At 40.7% G+C, this 23,737-nt stretch overlaps 1 protein-coding gene across 1 annotated transcript in view; it reads left to right on the top strand.

The window, feature by feature from the left end:
* Nucleotides 1–17,202, top strand: part of EYA1 (EYA transcriptional coactivator and phosphatase 1) — a 161,141-nt gene extending 143,939 nt beyond the window's left edge. The window contains exons 17-18 of the mRNA XM_046642243.1: nt 3,231–3,331; nt 15,286–17,202. Of these exons, the coding sequence (XP_046498199.1) occupies nt 3,231–3,331; nt 15,286–15,366 (182 nt within the window). The 3' untranslated portion in view covers nt 15,367–17,202. The remainder of the gene's footprint in view (nt 1–3,230; nt 3,332–15,285) is intronic.
* Nucleotides 17,203–23,737: the final 6,535 nt, after the last annotated feature.

The following is a 23,737-nucleotide window of genomic DNA, read 5'->3' as shown; positions in this document are numbered from 1 at the left end:
CCAGGGTTCACAGGTTCAAATCCTGGGCGTGTACCTAGCACTGCTTGTCAAGACATGCTATGGTGGCATCCCACATAAAATAGAGGAAGATTGGCACAGGTGTTAGCTCAGCAACAATCTTCTTCACACACATACACAAAATAAATAAATTTAAAAATATTAAAGTGTAAATTAAAAAAAAAAATAAGGGTCAAACTAGGTCTGATTCCGAGGCCCAAACACCTTTCCAGCCTCTAGGGTGCCCACCACTAAGTGCCTGAATGTGCACGTGAATAAGGAAGCATTCACTCTCACCCAGGAGGAGGCAGGGGGCAAGGGTCAGTGAAAGCTAAGGGGAAGAAATGCCATCTGAGCTGGAGATGGAACGGTAAATAAGAGTTTACTGGGCAGATGGGCCAGTGAGAGCAAAGAGACAGGAATTACAATGTGTTCCTGCTGAGGAACTCATGAGTGGTCCCGGGTGACTAGTGAGCCACGCTCATGGGAAGCTTAAGCTGGAAAGGTGGACTTGGATCTACTCATAAATGGCTTTGCATGTCACCCTAAGTGAGATGAATGTTATTTTAGTGAGGCCTGCAGAAGGGGGTGAGTATCCTAGTAGGTGAGAAAAAGGTGGTTGCTAGCTGCTCAACTCCATCTAAAGACAAAGGGCCAAAAATGGAATCTGTGTAGGTCTAACTCTCCAACTGAGTACACTTTTATACTTCTCCTTCAAAGCACTTACTTGATAATCACTAAAATGTATAATTATTCATAGTCTGAATTCCCACCAGACTGTAATATCCTTGATGATGGAGTCTGTCTGGCTCATTGTTGTAGCTCCAGTGCCCAGCACATAGTAGGTGCTCAATCACTGTTTGTTGAATGAAACGTATGACTAACTGGTTGGTTATTCTGAGCAAGGCTGACACAGAGGTTTCTTTTAGGCAGTTGGGTCAGTAATGACCCTATTAACTGATGGGGAAATCAGGTTTGATGGGAAAGACAGAGATTTGATCTTATCAATGTTGAATTTGAAGAGCCTATGGGATATTCAGTTAGCCCTGTCAAGTTGGAAATATCTGGAGTACTTATAATATTCCAATACTTATAAAATGAAAGGAATATACCAAACAGAATGGAATTCCTAGTAGTTCAATATAATCAGAATTTTTATATGTTCTCATGTTCTATAAAATAGCAATCAGCTTACATAGGTGTTTATGCTATCAATAAAGGGGAATCATACTGTGTTTTGTAAACAGGGATCCACAGTAGAGGTTTATTAGTGTATGAAAAAACAATTTCCAAAGAAGCATATCGTACAGAAGGGGTGGTAGGCAACTTCCCAGAAGGAAAGTACAAGTGGCAATTACACGTCATGCATGTTGAACTTTAATCCCGAATAATTTGAAAGTGTTAGCATAATAGGAAATTATAATAACAATTGAGTAAGTATTAAATATTTTTTAAAGGGCATTTTGTTTGCAATACTGGGCCTTAATTTTTTTTAAAACAGAATAAGAATTAGAATTTTAAAAAGTATGGTGATAGAAATTATCTCAAAACCAGTGGTGGGATCACTTTTCTATGATATTTTTAATAAGGAAAGTAGAGATTGAAACTCCTGTAGTTATTGCTAATTTTGCCATCAAATGAAATGTAATTTGGAGATCAATGTGGAAAACCCAGGAATTTTCCTTGTAGGCAAATGGCCAAGTCATAGGAAGAGATGACGGGTGGCTCATTTAGCAGAGCCATGATGTTCTTTCAGACAAAATGGATTCATCAAAATGAAAACTTCATATAACACCTCTAATTAACTTCTAAAAGTGGCTTCAGTTTCTTAATATTTATTGTGGAAGATTTCTGTATGACTCAAAATTCACAGCGAAGCCCATTGGAGATAGTGTATAGATGAGAATTCCTTTGTCCGCCACCACTTCCCCCTTAAATAACATCGAGTTCACCTTCCTCTTTCCATGAAAAGGAAATTTTGCAAAAACACATAAACTTTCCCCTGTAAGGAGGGAAAAAAAGTTTCAGGACATCTAAGTTTTGGGTTGTATATTTTTGCAGTGAAACCTACACTTTCTATTTGTTTCTTAAAGTGATTTAATATTTCACAGTTTAGTGGGCAACTAAAGCAGCATTGAAATGACATCCTTTGAATAAGCCTGGCCCTATTTCATTCCGTCAGATGCAAACGAGAGATTTTAGTGCAAAATACAAATATAAAGCAGACATTTGTTTAAGCAAACAAGCAATTTGTTCGTGTGTATATCTGATCCTTATTTGAAAGGGGTGCAGGCCCCGCTCAGCCATTCACATTTGAAAACTATAAACTGTCCCATTGTCCATTAAAATGACCCTATTGGCAGCCCAGGACTTGGAACACCACTTTCTTCTCTAAGAAGCAACAATGGCTGCATTAACTGCGCGGATGTGCTGACAGTGTAGCTGCCACGGGAGCCCAGACTAAGTCCTCACGTGGGAAAGATAATAGAAAGATAAAGGTATTCTGTTACCTGTATCCCACTTTTCCTCTAGGAAGGTGCTTTATTGAAAATTAGATGCCTGGGTAAGGCAAGCGTGATCTCTCTGTAGTTCCCCAAATGGCCTGACATTTATTTCAAAAACAGTTTTTACGAGAATATTTCTGGTAAACACATTAGGCTTTGGAGGTTCTTTAATTCAAATAGAATTCCAACTTGAAAATGAAGGAATAAACTCATTCCAATGTTTGATTTCTCTTGCTATAACAAAACCAGGCCCAATTTTTTTCATCCTTCCCAATAGCCTTTGGATCAGATATTATTTTCAGAATTTGATATATCATAAAACATTTTTTAAATCAAGTTAAAATATGTTGCCAGAATTGCACGCCTTTGTTGAGTGTCAAGTTGTAGGGAAAAGGTAATACTGTGAAACAGTACTTTTTCCCCCAAATACTGTACTGTGATCAAGGAGATCCTACTTTTTAATAAATGAGTCCTTGGGAAAAGAAGATTGAAATTGTCAATTTCCAAGGGAGAGGACAGCACATGGCTAATTAATTTACGATTTTTAATTTATCATGCTGTTCTACATACTACCCAAATGGTATATAGAAGTACTCTTCTCCTACTTCCCACAGGGAGGAGAGAGTTGAATCAGAAGCCTGAAGAAAGCATTTTATATAAAAGGTTCAAGAGCTATAGTACCGAGTTACCCAGACTTTACATTTCTCATAATTTATCTTTGTCCATTAGGAAAGGAAAGCTGTTTTGAGAGGATAATTCAAAGGTTTGGAAGAAAAGTGGTGTATGTTGTTATAGGAGACGGTGTGGAAGAAGAACAAGGAGCAAAAAAGGTGAGTGTTCCTAGATGGCGTCTAGTCCCATTAATTTTTCTTAATCCTCAAAATTCTCATCACAGGATCATTTAAACAAGTGCCATTTCTCTGAAGCGTTATGAATGTGTTCAGAACTGTAAACACTGAAAAAGGGCAGAGGAGAATTAAATATGATCTTTTTGAAAAGTGGGTACACAACTTCAAGGGTCATGGATGGTTGGTCTTCCCAGAATGTAGACTTTGGGTGCTTAGAAAAGAAGGCTTAGTGCTGTAGCCATCATCCAGAACAGGAATAACACAGATGCCATGCTCATGCTAACATGCCCCTTTCTCCACCCATGGCAGACATTGCCAGGTGATTAAAACCTTGTTACCTGAGCCTAGACGCAGCCTAAGAACCTTCTAAACATCCTTCCAAACAAGACTCTACCAGTCGGTGAGAGCTGGCTTGCAAGATTAGAACTATTTGCTGCTACAGAGTAGAGCACGGTGCCTTCTTTTGTCAGGAGGTCAGCACCTTGCCTCTCTCAGGACACTCAGAAAGGAGGAAGGGAGCAGACCCAACTGGAGGTCCCTTGATTCTCCGTTTGTCCATCCATCATACCTCTTCTGAATCCCTGTACATGTAATTCCTTCAATTCCCTTAGCAAAAGCTTTGTCATTAATGCGTTTCATTGCATTTTTAAAAGGGGAAGGGGACCACATTCCTTAGCCTGGCGCTCAAGGTCTTCACAACCTGGTAACAACCTACCTTTCCAATCCTTGTCACTCCTGTGCCTTAACATTGCAGTCACATTAGTCTGCTTACTTCCTTTGGCCGTGCCGGGCCCTGCTTCCCTGCTGTTGCCCCTTCTTGGAATGCCCTTCTCCCCAATGCCCTACTGTCATATTCATTTTCCAAAATCCAGCTCATGTACCACCTTTTCTATTTCTCTTGTTTGTAAGAACTGAATCTAGCAGCACTCACTTATACTTTAATTGGAGACGCTGTTGTAGTAGGTGGGATTCTTGAGCCACACAGCCTGGATTTGAATCAGCTCTGCCGCTTACCGGTTGTGTTTGAACAAATTGCTTAACCCCTCTCTTTCTCTTTCTTTACCTATAAATGGGGATAACAGTAGCACCCAGCTCACTGGGCTATTGTAAGGATTAGATTTAGTCAAGATATGTAAAACCCATAAAACAGAGTGTGATACGTATAAAATGTTCAACGAATGGTAACCATTGTTATTAATTATTTGTGTACGTGCCTGTTTCAGCAGGAAAATGTGAGCTCCAGAGAAGTAGGGATCTTGTTTTGCTTGGATTGTTGTTTGAAACTCTGCCTTCAAATTTTTTCTTTGACTCCCTAAGTCTTGACACAGTCGTACTCTATAAATATTTCTTAAATTGAAGAGCACCGAATATTGTCTGCTATTAACCCATGGGATAAGTTTCCCTTCCCTTCCCCACACACTCACTCATAGAGATCACTATATTTCCATAAAGGATGCAACTATTCAGTTTGTCTGGTATATTCCAGTATATACCAGAAATGGCATAACAAAGTCACCAGATCAGAGATGCAGCATTAAGCATGACACGTGGCCAGCCTTCTTAAAGAGTCTAAAGATGACTTAACTTGCCTTCAGTGCCTCTGAATTCCAATAAAAGCATAGAAGCTGACCCTAATTCTATAAGTAATAGATTATTTCACTTACACCCATAGGTACACAATGTGCCCAGGATTACAGGCTCCCCAAGTGTGATGGGTACTGGTGGAAACCCACACACACTTCAGATCCACTAGAGCTTGCTGCTAAGCATTTGCCATTTAAGCACTAGTTCTGACATTTCAGCTTCACCAGTGGCCAACTGCCATTGTCATTAGTACATCTGTTGGCCCTGTGGGCTGTCTTCATAAAATAAAATCTTTCCAGACTAAATTAGAGTACGCCAAACTCAACCCTGGGGAGTTAGAGAGAACGTTTGGTGGGAATCCAGACTCAAGTCTTTTTCCTGGGAAGCGTCTAGAATCCCCATGCCATTCCTAGACAGGACCTCCTAGCGTCTAGGCGGGCATGGAATAGATTTGCACCTCTGAGCAGTGTAGAATTAAGGAGCAGCATTTCATGCCAATGTGGCCCAGGGCCAAGGTGTGAATCTGTCCTCCAGGCTGGTCCTTCTCCCTCTTGTATTCACTGAGAAGTTTTAATTTCAGGAGAGTGTTGCCAAAATTTGGCTTTCTAGCTTGTGGTAGGCAGAAGGATGCTTATGAAAGTGATGACTTAAAATGCAGGGAACAGAGGTGCAGTCCTTTGGGCCCTAGCAAGGTTTCTGTGGGTGAGTCCATCCTAACCCTTTCTGAGAGGGATATTTCTCAGATGTTTGGCATGGGTGAACACAACATGGAAAAACTAAAGGAATTCTTGGCTTGATGTTAGAATTGAAAGTAGTAATAGGACTAAGTATTTGCTCTCTTTGAAGAACAGTTAAAATTGTTTCCACTGTTTATCTTTGGACATGTTATTCTTTTTATTTGGGACACGCGCACACACACACAGCCATACCAGAAAGAATTAGACAGCTGCCTGCAAAGAACATGTTCTTTGAATTTTTTTGACTGTGAATGAGTATTCCTAGACTCAACTTTCTGTTTTGATTTCATGCAAGGAATGTATGTAGTAAGAATCCAACAGTATCTGTTATGTACAAACTCTTTGCACCTTGAGACCTACCAGTGTGGGAACTCTGACAAAACTGTGACCAGGAGTTATAAGACTATTTATGTATGTATGTAAAATGCACAGATTTTTCAGAAGGTTCAAATTCCTGATAATCTTGCCTAAGATTCAGATGTCATCAAGCTATCGTCTAGAGTGACAAACTGACCATTCCTTTCTTATATTCTGCATAGCCTTTATAGGTTAACTATAAAGGTTAACTAGTTATAGGTTAACTAGTATTTAAATAGCAGTACTTGGTACATGAGTGAAGAGACAAGGATCTAATAATTTGCAGTAGATAATGAGTATCTTTAAAGTGGAGTTCTACACAAAAATAGAGAACATTTAACATTTAACTTAGAAATATTTAATTTAGGGTGAAAAGATTACAATTCAGCAGTATCCCATTTTGAAAACTATATATAAAAATTAAAACTACAGAAATAAATTGAGATGGTTATCCATCCTATAGAACGATTAATAATCATAATAAGTAACAATGGCTATCAATTATAAAGCCTTATTTCCCAGACACTCTTAGTTACTTCCTATCCATTATCTCATTAAACCCTCACAATTCTATGAGGATGGAGTCCTTAGACCCATTTTATAGATGAGAAAACTGAAGCACAGGAAGGCCAATAATTTGGCCAAGCTCACACAGCTAGAAAGTGGCCAAATTAGGATTTGAAGCCAGTTATATCCGTGAGATTTAGCACAAAGTTCGTTCAAATTATAAGCTTTATTTACATATCTTAAATATGATTTGATTTACAAAAAAGAATTTTCATGCTTATTTTTAAATTATTAGAAGTGTGCAGTGTTTGTTTCTTCCCTTTTGGGAGGTAAATATAATTATATGAGTTCTTTTTCTCCTAATTTTACATTCATGATTAAAATTTTAAAAACAAGTCATTAATTCTGATATATAATTTAGTTCATGAGAATTTTAGATTATTAAATAAAATTAATAGTGAACGAGTGAAGTTCTGCAACTTTGAGCCCTAAAATGTTTTATAAAATCAAAACATTTTGCATTTCTTCTAAATCGATTTTAACCATTTAGTCTCTCCTAGTTTCCTGTGTTCTTTTAAAAGTCTAGTGCCACAGTCTCCTCTTTTCCCTGTAGAGATGGCTTTCATCTCCCTAAGTGATGTTCTTTTGCTAGAGGTAGTTACTTTTCTTGAGCCCAGAGGTGAAAACCTAGGCGTATTCTGCTAGTTGCCTGTCTTGTTATGGTTAGTTGACGTCTCTTCTGTCATCCTCGTTCTCTTTGCCAATATAGTCATCAGTAATTTTATCTAATTCTATAATTCATATCATTAAAAACACCCCTTCAAAGAGGAAAGGTTAGAAATAGCTTTGCTTATTTAAGAGAAAAATGTTATTCTGAAAAAGATCACCTCTTTATTCCCACAAAGGCTGTGTGGAGAGAAAGTGGGCAGCCCATCTACTGATGGATCTCTTTCTTTAACCTATGGCTTTTGTTGTCAAAATCTGCCAGGCTTTCTTTTTTTACCATAAAATTCTTTGTTTTCCTAATACAACATACCTTGGGTGACAATAATTAGGCATATGTATGATAAAAAGTAAAATCAAAATGTAAGTAATAGTTTCCTGCACACTGACAGCAGTTTCTGTTTCTAGAGTAAAAGTGGCCTTCTTGTAGAACTCTGACTTTATTTACTTTTCTGTGAACTACTTAAAATAAATCTCTTCTGAATAACACCAGGGGGGAAATGGCAAGCATCAAACATGTCTGTTTTAAATGTGCACTCCAAAACGTGCTGAAGTCCCGGATGAAGCTGAGAACTGGATTAATAATGCTCAATTCTCTGCTTATTCCAGAGAAAAATAAAAACTGCTTTTGTAAAAAAATAGTAATAATAACATTTTTATTGCAGCTTTTTGCTTTTAGATTTATTTGAGATGTAGGGATTACTAATACCATGTACCGTGAATTTTATTATTCTAAAACCATTACATTTATTTGGCGCTTAAGGAGCACATACTGTACGCCAGGTCTTGAATTGGATTTCATCTTCATCCTTAAAGAACTCACTTCTGTCTAGAGGCAAAGCAGATATACAAATAATAAAAGAGCAGTGCTGTGCAATAAGTTTCATAATGAGTTCTTAGCATAATCTATCTCCTGAGATCTCTTTCTTTACAATTTGGGAAGTATTTGTACCTCCATACACAAATTTTCTAGAGATAACATATGCGTCTTTATTTTTTTATACAAATGGTAACTATACACTTTTTTCTGTACCTACTTTTTTCACTTTACAATATATCCTGGCAGCTTTTCCATATCCGTGCTTAGAGCTCTGCGTCTCTAATTCTTTTAAACGGCCACATCAGTGTTCCATTACATGGATGTGCTATAATTTAACGAGTCCCCTGGGGCTGAGCATTTAGATGGTTTCCAGTATTTACTATTATAAGCAGTTCTGCCGCGAATGGTCTTTATGCAGCTGATGCATGGGCAAGTCCATCTATGGGACACATTCCTAGAAGTACCATATGTGGGCCAAAGGTTAATATATTTTTAATAATTCAGCCAACTTCAATTTACCTGTGAGTGTCCGTGCACCCAGCTTTTCATGTTTTTGATTTTGTGTATAAACAGAAGGGATAAAAGCAAAATATTAGACGAAGAGGAAAGGTGGCATGAGGGAATTTGGAAGGCTGCACTGTGCACAAGAGGGGCAGGAAGGATGTGTCATTATTTCCCCGTTAGCCAGGGAATATTTTGGTTCCAGTGACCCGAAAACATGTGCTGCTTCCGAAGATTTGGGCTTGGTACCCAGTTCTCTCAAGATATGCCTAATCTTGATAAACTGATCATATACACGTCCCACTTTCCGCTATCATTTCTGTTGAGATTTGTGGTTAGCTCTGTTTTTAGTCCCATGGCTCTAGGTACCTGATGGAGTATCTCCATTTAGGTGTCCCTTGTCATCCCATCTGCATGTCAGCAGGTGAATTCAGCTGTCCCAAACCAGTTCACCCACTCCAGTTTGCCGTAGTGTTCTCTCCCTCCAACCCATCACCAGGTCGCATGAATTCTCTCTTCACAATGTCTCCAGTCCATTGCACTCAATCCACTTCCACCACCCTTCTGCCTAATTTCTCTGCTACCAGCCAGCCACACCTCCAATCCATGCTTCCCTTAGTGCCGCACGAAATTGCTTAACATACCTCCTTCCTAGTTAGATATTCCAAGTGCTTCTACCTGAAGAAATCTTCTTCCTTCTTAGTCTTTATCACCAACACACCATTCCAGCCCCATCACCGCCACACTGAATGCTCTGTGCATCCCACCCAACAGCCTTGTCACATACCATCTCCTGACTGGAGTCCCATCCCTTTCCCACCCACCTAACTGACTTTGCCCGTTCTTCAAATTCAGTGCAAGCCCAGTTTGCCCTCTCCAGCTTAAAACTGAGCTCTCTTCTCTCTGAATTTATCATTTTGATTCTTTGTTTGTCTTATTGGGATATACTTGACATCCAGCACTGTATGAGTTTAGTGCACAATGACTTGACTTACAAGTTTTGTGAAATGATTAGCACAGTAAGTTTAGTTAATATCCATCATCTCATAGAGATACAGGAAAAATGTTTTGTCTTAGGATCTACTTTCTTAACTTTCAAATATAGTCATCGTTATCTTATAAGTCGAATTTTGTGTCTTTTAACCACTTTCATCCAATTCCTTCACACCCCATCCCCACCTCTAGTAATCACAAATCTGAACTCTTTTTTTCTGTGAATTTGGTTTTTTGTTGTTGTTGTTTTGGGATTCCACATGTGACATCATACACTATCTGTCTTTCTCTGTCTCACTTATTTCACTTTGCATAACGCCCTCAAGGTCCATCCATGTTATCACAAGTGACAGGATTTCCTTCTTTTTATGGCTGAATAATAGTCCATTGTATATGTATACCAAAATTCTTTATCCGTTCAGACATCAGTAGACACTTAGGTGGTTTCCATGCCTTGACTATTGTAAATAACGCTGCTATGAACATGGGGGTGTAAATATCTCTTTGATATGGTGATTTTGTTTCCTTTGAATATATACCCAGAAGTGGAATTGCTAGATCATATGGTAGTTCCATTTTTTAATTTTTGAGGAACCTTCATACTGTTTTCCATAGCGGCTATACCAGTTTATAATCCCATCAACACTGTACAAGGGTTCTCTTTTCTCCACATCCTCCCTGGCATTTGTCGCCTCTTGTCTTTTTTATAATAGCCATTCTAACAGGTGTGAGGTGATATCTCATTGTGGTTTTGATTTGCGTTTTCCTGATTAGTGATGCTGAGCACCTTTTCGTGTACCTGTTGGCCATTTGTATATTTTCTTTAGAAAAACATTTATTCAGGCCCTTTGCCCATTTTTTAATTGGATTATTCGTTGTTCTGCTATTGAATTGTACGAGTTCTTTATATATTTGGATATTAAGCCCTTATCAGATATATGGTTTGCAAATATTTCTTGTCTTTTCATTTTGATGATTTTTCATTTGCTGTGCAGAAGCTTTTTAGTTTGATGTAGTCCTACTTGTTTATTTTTTATTTTGTTGCTTATGCTTTAAGTGTCACGTCCAAAAAATTATTGCCAAGACCACTGTCAAGGAACTTTTTTTCGTGTGTTTTCTTTTAGGAGTTTTATGGTTTCCAGTGTTACATTTAAGTCTGTAATCCATTTTGAGTTAATTTTTGTGAGTGGTGTAAGATAGGAGTCTTAATTTCATTCTTTTACGTGTGAATATTCAATTTTTCCAATTCTGATGCCTTTTCTTTTTCTTGCCTGATGGCTCTGGCTAGGTCATTTTAAGTCAATCTCACACTGCCTTACATTGTAATGAAGTCGTTTCAGCAGATATATCTTGCCTGCTGGTTCTTGGTAGGGGGGCAACATGTCATGTATGCATATTATTTTACACACTTGCTGTAGCTACAGTACAGTACAGGCCATAGACTTTATTAAACCGAGAAGCAAGCGTGAGTCATTTCTCCTAAACCTCATTTTACAGATAAATAAACTGAGGCTCTAGGGAGCCTATGTCATAATTCAAAGTCACATAACTAATGTCAGAGTTGAGAATGTTCTAGCACCTGCTTTTCTTTTCCTCTTTTGCCACCATAACTCTGTGACTTCATATAAGAAATATTTATTCCAGGCTAAACACTGATTCGCCAAAAATTGTGTACTTTGCACCCACTTGTCCTGGGGAGCTCTTATAGACCCATAAAATCTTCACATCAGCGTGTGCCCAGTTAGGGAAAATGTTATTTTGCAATATTAGTTCTAGTTATTTGTTGACACGAGTTTGAATCCCCTGGACTCTGTCTTCTTATAATCACTCGCTTAATATTAAAGGTACCTTTTTAGCGAAGAAGCCCAGTAATTTTTGTGAGAATGGAACTGCTGATTGTAGCAGAGATCACCACCCTTCATATTATGAAGCGATGCTCAGGGTGGAGTTGCTGCCCTTGTGTGGGAGTGTCCCCAAGACTGCTCGTTCTTTCACATACTCCTAAGCTTGGCAGTTATCATTGTAGGACCCTTTGCACTTTTGCTCGAGTGAACGACCCATCCTCACTGCCTTGTGATGAGTGGTCTGTAATATGCCACAGGTGTATTTCATCATTTGAACCCGTTTCAGGGTGCCGCTTTACCATGTGGTTCTTATTCATACTCTATATAGGAAGACTGAAGCCATTAGTATTTTAGTGCAGTAAACAAGCCAATTCAGGGCTCTTTGTGGATAATCTCACCTTTCCATAAATCTTTTGAGTAAGGTTCAAAAGTAAAACAGTTGAAATTAAATGCACATCTAAGCTGGCATCAACTCCTACACGTGTGAAGATAAGTTAAGACACGTAGTTATTGCATGGGTCATGTGTTTACTACGAAATTAAATGCCCAATTTATACCTTAGCCATGTACCAAAGAATTAGCTGGATTTTTTTCAGTTTCTCTGCCACTCATTACATTCAACAATACATGCTGCTGAGGGCACCAAGAGCTTTCAAATTTGTATTGTCGTCCATGGGAAACATATCTAATTTCAGATAATCAGCATGAAAAGAATTTGAATGAACCTACTCTGAAAAATGCATTCCAGTTCTCACAAGTATGTATTTATGGAGGTAGTTGTCCAGAAAGTTTCTGGATGGCTATCTGAAGAGCCTTCAGCATCCTCTGTGACAGCCTGAAATAATGGTACCTAAAATCAATAGAACTACACCATAGCTCCCTTTATTCATTCTTCGTGAGACACAGCTTTGGGGCAATTAGAGGAAATTAGTACAAAACTAAAGAAAATAACACAAGTTAATTGGAAATTAAAAAGGGATATTAAAATAGATACCAAGTAGATGGTTAAACATAAAAGAACACTGTGTACAGTTGAATCCTTGAAAACTTTTAAAATAATGAGTGAATGATTCTCTTTAAAAATGATGTGTTAAAAATGGACTTGAGAGGGGCCGGCCCGGTGGTGTAGTGGTTAAGTTCACAGGCTCCACATTGGTGGGCCAGGGTTTGCAGGTTCAGATCCTGGGCATGGCCCCACACACTGCTCATCAAGCCATGCTGTGGTGGTGTCTTACATACAAAATAATAGAGGAAGATGGGCACAGATGTTAGCTCAGCAACAGATGTTAGCTCAGGGCCAATCTTCCTCACCAAAAAAAAAAAAAAAGGACTTGAGATTAAGAAGTAAAATAGGCAGGATGCTGAATGATACATACTGTATATACACAGTTTCAAATATGAGTGTGTATATATGAAATATAGAAAAATGTTTATGGAGGTTACCTGCGTAGTAGGGTTAGAAGTGATTTGTATTTCTTCATACAGGTCTACATTTTACAAATGTTGTACAGTACACATGGATTTCTGTTCTAATAGGAGAGAGAGAAGGAACGCTTTCTGTATTGTAACTGATGAAACATTTTTCAAACCCGATCTATGTATCATAGTCACTCACCCCACAGAGCATGGAAGGGAGTGTGTCTTTTAAGCTGTGCTATGGTGCTGATAATTTACACGGCTGAATAAAAAAGCCCAGGGAACAGTTAGGAAGCATTGCAGCATGTGGGCTCCAGATTCAGACCAGACCTGCATGAATCTTGGGTTCACTCCTTCCCAGCTGTTATTTAAACCTCTCTACTCCTTCTGTAAGCCTCAGTTTTTCGTGAGTAAAATAATGATAATAATACTTATCTATCTCTGAGGTTACAGAGAGGCTTAAATGAGAGAGTCTGTGTAAAGTACTTAGGACAGTGCCTCGCACCAAACTCAGTGAATGCTCCCTATCATGTTTATTAGTAAATTTCTTAACAGAGCTTAGCAGGCCCTGCACCATTTGGCTCCTGCAGCCAGTCATGTCACCAGCCATGTCTTTCTCTCTCACACAGCCAGTATCCTAACAGGGAATTTCTTCTTTATGCTTTGCCCCCAACACATACACACAGCCATTCAAGTGCTCTTCTGAATGGTCATCCTTCCGTACCACACTCAGTTATCACCTCCTCTTATTCCAGATCCCCAGGCAACAGGAATTGGCCCCTCCTACTCCTATAATAACACATAGGTGAACACTCATAATGGTTGTACATCTTTGCTACTCACCCACAGACTGTGAGACAGTGGACCAGGGACAGAGATGATCTTCCACATCATGGCTGCGAACTCAAAATATTCATTCATTCGTGAATAAATGAATACAAAATAGTCCAGGCTCTTTTTATAGTCTAAAGTTGCCAAGTGGATCATCCTAAAAATCAGAAAAGAGCTCTCTAGTGCTCAGTTCTGGACTATTCTGTTATTGAAGGGTAACACACATCTAGAGATGCTCCAAAATCATATAGAGTCCAGAAAGGTCTACATATGCTATTGGACTCTGGTATATGCTTTTAGCAGATTACATGAGACAAAGACATTGTTAGTAAGTAACTTAATAGTTTGCATTCCCAGAAAATAATAGTTACGTGATCTACATCAGAATAGTAGCTTCCTCTTTTACCTACAGATAATCCACCCCAAAAACCCCTCATTCCACTGTTTGCTTTCATGCCAAATTCTATTAGTTTGAATTTTTAAAAAATTCCTTAGAACTATAATTGCAAATAATACTCAGGACTTCACATTATTTTTTGTGTAAAAATAACCCCAAAACCCTGTTTTTCTATAGGCTAGAGAGATTTTTGTCCTCTGAAAGATGATGGTTATCTTTTTCTTATTTAAGAAAAAGATTTTGCCAATGCATCAGTGCTTACTATAGTGCTTTTGAACAGTGAAAGTTTATAATCATGTTTTCATCCTTTTTGGATGAGGTAACCTCTGTTTTTTGTTCCTGTTTTTCTTATTTCTGGTTAATTCACGTGTTTCACAAACATTCCTATCAGTTAAGCTAGATTTTTAGATTGATGTTTTAAAGAACAGCTACAGAAAACAATACCTTGGATGTTCAATTAACATTTTCCCATATAATAAAGTCATTTTAAGGTCAATGTGAAGAATGCCTGATGGAAATAAATGGAAAAAAGTTGCTTCTTACATGAAGTGAGATAAAGTTTTGAAAAATGTATAATAGTACCAAGCAAGTAAAACTGCTTAAACTTTCAGATGAAAGATCCACTGGAGGGGCTGGCCCTGTGGCCTAGTGGTTAAGTTTGGCGCACTCCGCTTTGGCAGCCCAGGATTGGTTCCCAGGCATGGACCTACACCACTCACCTGGCAGTCAGGCTGTGGCAGCGACCCACATACAAAATAGAAGAAGACTGACACAGATGTTAGCTCAGGGCCAATCTTCTTCAAGCAAAAAGAGGAAGATTGGCAACAGATGCTAGTTCAGGGTGAATCTTCCTTAGCAAAAAAAAACATCCACCAGATACATATTCTGAACAGCAACTATTTTCGAGAAGGTTCATTCATAGCTACTATGGTTAATTTAAAGTTTGGAATTGGCGTTAAAGTCACAGGGTAGATCTACTTAAGAAATATCCATCACCTTCTTAAAAGAAACAGACTCCAGATTACATTTTTAAATGCAGTCCAGTATTCTTAGGGGAGGATTAAGTTTGAATTTTTGTTTTAAACAGATGTGATGTTAAGATCCTGACTGGCATTTTTCACAGTACTGAAAAGAGATGAGCATTGTAGTGGATTTCGAAAGTGGTTTTAAGGGCTTTGGGGGCTGGGAGCGTTCTCTGTCCTCACCGTGTGTCTGCCCTCTTGTAGCACGCCATGCCATTCTGGAGGATCTCCAGTCACTCAGACCTCATGGCCCTCCACCACGCCTTGGAACTGGAGTACCTGTAATAGCCACACAGCACTTTGAAACCACACAACGGCCCTGTGACCAGAAACAGATCCAGCAGGCCTGAGTCTCGTGTCAGCGCCCGACTCCCAACGTAGCGATTTCAACGTATTGACGCACAGCTGCTGTTGGCCTTCACCTCTGCCCTTGTGGTAAATGAAGGACCACGTCTACTTCTTCAGAATGGCTGTTGACTCTAGTACTGTGAATCCAATGCAAATAAGCCATGAGAATGTTTTAGCACAGTGTGATGTGTCTTTGCCACATTAACTACGTGGTTCAAACCTGTGAAGAAAGGACCTGCAAACACTTAAGTTTTTAGCATCTTCAATGTGACATAAGCAGCTTCTCCAATACAACAAACTTGTTTGCACAACGAAGACTGAAATGTGTTTCCTGAATACCAGTGGGGGAATTTTCTTGTAAAGAAGGTTTACTTTTTGGTGTCTCATACCCAGGGTAATCTGTACATCTCTACTTATTTATGAACAGACTTTTTTAAAAAACAGCTTTATGGAGGTATAATTCAAGTACCATACAGTTCACTCGAACAGACTTCTTTGACATCAAATAACTGAAGAGACAATAGCATAAGAAATAAGCGATTAAAGGCCTTCGCCTCACGACACAGCAAGTACTTTGAATTTTAGCACATTGCAAAGTAGTTTAAAGTATGTCTAATTTAAACGTATAATATGTACATCACTGAGACAATCATGTACAGAAAGAATTTTTGGTGTAAATTTGTAATAATGGATGATTCTTTTACATATTGTTTAGGAAAATGATATTGAGAGGTTGCAATGCCTTGATAGTGAAGTATGAGGCATTATGTGCACAGTCATGTGCCATGCCTTAGCAAAGTACTGGCTATAAATATGTAGATAATGGATTTTTTTTTTTTTTAAGATAACGTTGTCAAGACCAAAAGCATGGATGTCAAGTGTCAAGAGGATTCTGTTTTCCCAATTTTCTTTTCCCATCAGTTCTTTGTTTTAGGCTGTTAGGAGGGCCTCAGTAAAAGAACACAGCCGTGTCTTAGGTAATTTGAAACAAAAAGTCCTCTTACAACCTCACTTTTTCATCTTCAACACTAATGTATTATATGTAACTATTTGGGAAAAAAAATGATTATTCAAATGCTTCTTCCCACAGAAAGAATGTAGATGATAGATCTATTTTATTAATAAAATGGTTCATGAATTGGAGACTAGCAAAGCAAAGTTTTCACGTGCTCAGATTATAGCGTCTGCATTTTCTTGTTTAGATAAAAGAGGACATTACCACATCTCTGGAAATCACAACTTGGCATTACTTCCTACTTTCAGGTTCCCTCCACACTCTCCCCCAACCCTCCCAGGAAAGTTCACTTCCAGCAGTGGACGTGGCCTGGTCATCATCACCAAGGAAATAATGTTACTCTTCACCTCCATTCTGTATTACATGACAAACATAAATCTCGGAAATAAAAACTGTCACTTTTGTTAGATCATAAGAAAGTTTGTCCAAAATTGATCAGTTTGGGCATTAGTTTCTGTCATCTAAAGCCTTCCATTGTCGTGAAATTACTGTTTGAATTAATTTTCTTTAACATAGTGGGAAAAAAGAAACACCACCTTTGACCCAAAGTAGCTGAAGAGCTACTCTCTCCTTTTCTGAAGTTTCATGTTGCTGCTAGAATTAGTTGTGAATTCTCTAAATTGTTTAAATTAACCCAACTGAATTCGTTTTTCTTTTTTGCTTGAAGCGAACAGAAGTTGACAATTTTTTAGCCTTTTCATTTTTCGTTTTTGTACTCTGCAGATTGACAAGACAAAGTTTATCTTGGCCTTACTGTATAAAGGTGTGTTGTGTCCACAATTGTGTACAGAATTTTTCTTCATTAATTTTGTGTTTAAATTAATAAAATTGATTTGTGAAGTACCGTAAGCTCCTTGAATGTCAATATTTTCTTCTCCAGCTCTTGGTTACAAGACAGAACAGGATCTTGGTTGCATTAGAATGCTCATTGTCCAACAAAAGGAAGGACATAAAGCAGTTGTAGTAATGGCTTTATCAGTCCTTGAGGGGACTGAACTAGAAAGGCAACAGCTGTTTCTTTGATCACTGTATGAACAGAAGAATGGAAAAGCTCTTTGCTTCCTCCAGAACTATATAAACTGGACCCTTACTCATCCATCTACGATAGAATTCAGCATCAGGCGTCTTGGATGGCAGAGCATAGATTTAGCTGCTTCAAGACCCGAGGGACAATTTCATCTATAAAGAATGCCCACAATGTATGCCTCTAAGATTTGGCCAGATCAGTCACCAACAGAGAACTATAAAACAGCACAACTTGCTTCCTCCTGGAATTTAATCTTAGAAACACAACATTCATAGATACAGACACATGCGAATCAAATGTGCAGTTGTCTGACTTTTTTATCAGTTCTGCAATGATCATTTTTCACACGCACACACTGGGCCAAGCAGCTGGAGTAATGAAGCGTGTGAGCATGCTCAGACACCCCAAGAATGAAAACAGTTTGGGCAAAGTCTTTAAAGACGGGCAGGGGTGGTGAGTGACGGGATTTTTAGTTCTCTGGTGAAGGAAGTATGAAAAATAAGCAAAATGAAGGACATGCTCTCAAAAGATGAATTTTCTAAAGCACCACTCTAATGTGACACCCCCTGGCCAAAATGTTTAAAGGGCTCCCCTTGGACCATAGATTCGAGCCCAGGTTTTTTTTTTACCTGGCATTCTAGACTTTACAAATAATAGTCTATGTTCTTCCCAACATGAGCTGTCAGCACTGTTATGAACAAACCTTTAGTACACATTACCTGGGCCCTTTCATGGACCAAACAGCCTGTAAGCATCCCCGCCTCATCTTTGCTCAAAGCATTCCCATTGGTTTCGTCTACTCTCAGTCCACCCAAACCATGTCCAGCCCCAGTGCCTTCTCCTTTGCAGAGCTTCCTTCCCCATCCGGGCACACAGTGTCTGCTCCTTCTCTGTAACTTCTCTTGCCTAATGTCCATAATCTCATTGGCAGTTCACATTATTCCCTTCAGTAAAGACTGACTGGGCCCCTGCCACGGGGGCATTGCCCTAGGTGCTGAGGATAGCAGGTCCCTGCTCCTGAAGATGGATTTTACATTGGAGTAGGTGGAAATAGACCAGAAATGAACTACTGAAGGAATGAGTAAGATACATTCAGTGGGAAATGTTCTTTAAGAAAAATCAAAATGGAATATGGGTAAGTGACAGGGCATAAGCTGCCTTGGAAAGGATGGACAGAGGCGAGACATCCGAATTGAGACCAGCTGCTAAGAAGTAGGCAGCCTGTGAACATGGGGGCAGAACAAACAGCAAAGGTCCTCGGAGGAGATTGCTTCTATTTACCGTGTTCCGGGAGTGAAAGTCCCACACAAGAAGAGATGACTTTGGAAGAGAACGGAGACCGGGATGCCTTGAAGTGAAGGTGAGCGATTTGGATGCTATTCTAAATGGAATGGGAGGCCACTGGGGGGTTTACACAGGGTGCGACCCGATCTACCTACTCTCTGAAATGGTCGCTCTGGCTGCTGGCTGGAGAGAGGGCTGTAGAAGGGCAAGAGGAGAAGGGGGGAAACAAATTACTAGGCTAGTAGGGCAGTCCACATGAGCAATGGCCAGATCCAGATTAGGAGGGGGAAGTGGAGACCTAGATTTCTCTTTAGTGATTGCAATGACATGACTTGCTGATGGGTTGGATGGGGGGAGTGGTGAGACACAAGAGGGGTCTGGACTCCTCCACAGTAAAGGGTCTCACTCACACTGTAAGACAGTGTTGCCTAGTGGTTAAGAGCCTCACCTCTGCAGGCTAACTGCCTGGATTCGAATCCCAGTTTTCCGGTCTTAGCTAGCCCAGTCATTTATCTTCTCTGTGCCTTAGTTTCCTCATCTGTAAAAAGGGGATAACAATAATTTCTACTTTAGAGAGTGATTATGAGGACAAAGTAAGTTAACATATATAAAGTGCTTGGGACACTGCCTGGCATATTATTTGATGTCGCCTATTATTATGCTGGCTAAGTATTCTCGTGCATTTTTTCTCCCCAACTAAAGAACCAGCTCCTTGACTGCACAGACCATTCATGGGGCACTGCATGATTCTGGCCTAGCCCAGGAAACAAGATGAAAAAGGCAGTCTAGTCCCTGACCTCAAGCATTGGGATGGTGGCTATTAAACAAGAATGAATGACAACGACAAAGCAAGCTTCAAGGGTAATCCTGATGGATTGAGAGGTGGGGCAGCCTGGGCAGGCCGGAAACCCTCCCTGAAGAACAGATGTCTAAGCTGAGGCCTTGGGGCTGGCATTGGCCTGAGCAGAGTGGGGAGAAGGAAGAACATGCAAGAGGCCTTGTGTGGAAGGAGTGTGGCAAAGAAAGACAACAAGGGAAGATGCGCCACACAACTAGAGGACTGACGCGCAGAGGGTGTGAGTTGGAGAGGCCAGGAGAGAGAGGCGGCGAGGCACTTGCCAGCGAGGAGTCAGAGCTTTAACTGTCCTTCCCCTCGGAGCAAAACTTCAAGCTTAGTACTTTTATTACACATGAGCATGACTATTCCCCTTTCACCGGAGAAAGAAAAGGAAGAGCAGAGGAAGAGAGATTTCATTCAGGCTCCCGCCGTAGGGCACGCAGCCCGCAACCTTTCACTGTGGAGGTATTTCTATGCGAAACTAGACTCAAAATGTTAGGTCTAAGGAGTGTCTAGTTGAGCCCCTTTTATTTCACAGATTACGAAACTCGGGTTAAATGCTTTGCCTGAGAGGTCATAGCCAAATAAGGCAGTGTCATGACCCCAGCCAACTCTTGGATACAACACAGAATCGTGAAAAGATCATGCGCTCAGGTCCCAAAAGTTGGCTTGCCTCCCTGCTCTGTCACCACACACAGGGGGAGCTTCGGCAGCCCCGTCCATTTCAAGGAGTATTTGCCATCCTGTCCACAGTTAGTACAACTGTCCAGTGATGTCTGAATGTTGTTGTTTTTTTTTTTTCAACCTTAGATCCTTAATTCTTTGTCATCCTTCCAGAGGTTGGTTTAAAATTTCTCTTCCAATCAGCATTTACAAATGTCAAACACACACACATTTTGTAATAACTTCCAAAATTTGCTTTTTAAAACATTTGAATATGACATGGCTGTTTCTCAATTCAAATGAATATAAAAAGGAGGCCATTTGTTTAACAGAATGTAAAGATGATGCCACAGACATTGTGTGTTCCCTCACGACCTGTAAGAAATTTCCTTGCAGACACTGGAATGTACCCATATAATACACAGCTACGAAAGCCTCAGCTGGAACAGTCCTGTCCATCCAACTTGGGATAATTTCTTGACAATCTGAAAAGATAGAGTTGGTAAAAGCCCTTCTTTCTTCCAGTGTCTCTCAGAATGCTTCCATTTCTCTCCATTCTGTGCAATTATACAAACTGACAGGATAACTTGTGGCAGAAGAAATGAAAGGGTTTGTAATTTAGGAAACCTTTGGCCCCACTGACTGAAAGCAGGTTGTTTGTAAAAAGGAAATCCTGACCTCAGCTAACTGGCAAACTCTGTCAGAAGCAATAGAAGGAAGCGAAGGAGAAAGAACAGCGCTGGGGATTTTTATTGGCAACAGAAGAAAAACGGACGCCCTGTCAGAGGAAAGCCCCTCAAAGAGAACAAGACATGCCTGGAGTCACTGAGCTGTGACTACTCAGCTGCGTGGTGGTTCTGTTCTGGTTTTGGTTTTGTGGGCTGGTTTGACTGGGGGGAGTTGCTGCTTGGGACAATAGCTAGATGGACAACCCTGAAAATGGATTTTCTCCAGTGAGCTGAAATTGAAGTCCCTCTTCTGACTTCACGTAAAGCTCCAAGGCCCACAGACAACAGGGCGTATACCAGGGGTGAAAGGAGATGACCTCCCCAATGCCTTCCACGTCAGTGCTATCCACCAACTCATGCTTGTCATTCCCTCGCTCTCTCTGCTATCTGTTGGCAGGACTCTGCAGTGACCTCTGGGTAACTCCATAAAAGAAAGGAGACGCCTGCAGCTTCTAATTTCCTTCTGCCAGTGGTTCTCAATTGGCCGCCCATTGAAATCACTGGGTGCTTGAGCCCCACCCAGGAGATTCTAATTTATTTGTCTGGGATGGGGCTTAAGCAGCCACCAAGGTAAAGAGCCATTGCTTTGTGCCAACCAAGTGAAAAAGACCTCCACTGCTAGTCACCTGCAGGGCTCGGCAGTTTATGAAGTGTGCTTTCCAGCTCTCTGCCTTTCCTTTCCAGTCCGTTCTGATCCGTATTTGGCCATCCCTATGCCCCAGAAATCCTTACGACCCCAACTCAATTCCATTCAAATGTCTGGGGAGTTCCTCCTGTGTGTGTTCCCAAGGGCCTGGGCATCTAGTAGGGTAACAGAGATATGTGATAAAGGGCCTCACTAGATTGCAATGACACCTGGAAAATAGAGGGGGCAAAAGTTGCAAAGAATTTTACCTTATGATGGAAGCCCAGAGGGTACAGTGACGAATTTTGCTGGGGAAACAGGAGAAGTCTCACTGAGGGGGTGACATTTTCATTGGCCTAAATGAAATAAAAAGAATAAGATGCTGATAGACTCCTAAACTTAGTCCTCCCCTGGATTAAGGAAAGAGAAATGTATAGTAACTGCAGGCTGGAAGACATCCGGGAGGTGGCTGAAATAATCAAGCAAGATGTAACGAGGGTCTGTCCTGGGGCAGCCGGGGGGATAGAAACATGGAACTGACATAGCCACTGTCCCAGAGGCAGAGCTAGTCATGAGTCGGGGAGGGGGCACCCAAGATCTTCTTGCTGCCCCTTCCCCATCCAACACGAGAAAGGATCTGGCTGGCTCCAGCCATGTACAAAGTTGTATACAATTAAGTCAGAATTTACAGCTGAGGGGAAAGTATTGGTCAGTTCTAAATCTTCTCTCTGATCCAGAACTGGAAGGCTTTGCCGTCTTTGGAACTAATTGTGTACATCACTGAATGTGTGTGTGTGTGTGTGTGTGTGTGTGTGTGTGTGCAGTGAACTGTTTTGAGGGACAAGAATAGCGACCTGGTTCCCCTGATGGTTCTAGAAAATGCAGTAATCAGGTTGAAGCCCTTTACATATAACTGAGAAAATGTCACTTTTCCATTTCAAATTGGGGGAAGGGGGACTGGCGGAAGGAGATTTTAAAGAAGCTAAACCCTCCCTATGAAGGCCTCTATTATCCACCCTCTAAAAATGTAACCTGGAGGTGGTAGTGGTGGTGGTACGGTGAGGGGAGGGGAACAAGGCCTAACTTCCATGATCCCAGACGGAGCCTTTGTAGCTTCACCAGGAGGACAGGGGGCCCCACAAATGCTCACTCCCCGCATCTCCCTTTAAGGGACTCTGCGTCCTTTGAGATGAACCAAGCACCCAGAGGTCGTTCCAAGGTCCTTAATGCAAGACCTCTTTGACAGCGTCCCTTGTACACCCTTGTTTACAAGCACAGAGCCCACCTCAGACAAATGGCAGTGTTGAAGAGGAGGAAAAGAAAAGGAAGAAAGAGAAGAAAAACCAAGACAAAGAGCCTGGGCAAGGAGGGGGGGAAGGTTTGTTGTCTCAACTTAGGCATAAAAAGACTAAACCACTGAACAGGATCCACCCCCACCCCACCCCCACCCCCCGCCCCCGACACACACACACACACACACACACACACACACACACTTGCTCTAGCCCTGATGGCCATGCCTCAGTCCCAGGGATCAAAGGCGCAGTGAGCACAAGTCCAGACAGCCCCCTGGGAGGAGGTGGAAGGGGGCGCAGGTCAGAGCCCCCCTCCCCCCTCAGCTGGCTCTTCAGAAAGGGCCTCTTTCACCGCCTCCCCATGCTCCTGTCTGTAGGAACCTCTCACTGAGAAATCACCACAGGCCCTATCACCTAGCTTACTTAGTGGTGTAAAAATACCAGAGGTTTTGCAGAATTTCCATTCTTCCCAAAGTAGTTAAAATGCAAGCGAGTGGGGAACGAGTTGATGGAGGAAGCACACGCCCTTATTGGAACAGTCTTGTTTTGAAAAACTTCTGCCCTCTGGGGTTGAAAGCATTTCTTGGCCTAGTGCAATCAAGAGGTGCCACGATAGCTCCAGAAATGCTTCCAGCCCCTGACCTTGATATTTATTTGCAAAGCCTTACAGGAAATCAGTGCTACGGGTTCCATGAAAAACAAAGGAAAATGCAGGGATCAGGAAAAACAACAGACTGCTCCAAACAGGCTTCTATCAACAGACTTTAAAGAAAATGAGATGCTGAAAAAATAGACATGCACTGTTTCAACATGTACTGAAGACCCACTGTGTG

Source organism: Equus quagga, chromosome 16, assembly GCF_021613505.1.
Source record: "Equus quagga isolate Etosha38 chromosome 16, UCLA_HA_Equagga_1.0, whole genome shotgun sequence".
NCBI lineage: Eukaryota > Metazoa > Chordata > Mammalia > Perissodactyla > Equidae > Equus > Equus quagga.
Note: the sequence above shows the minus strand (reverse complement) of the source record. Positions and strands in the feature narration are given on the sequence as shown.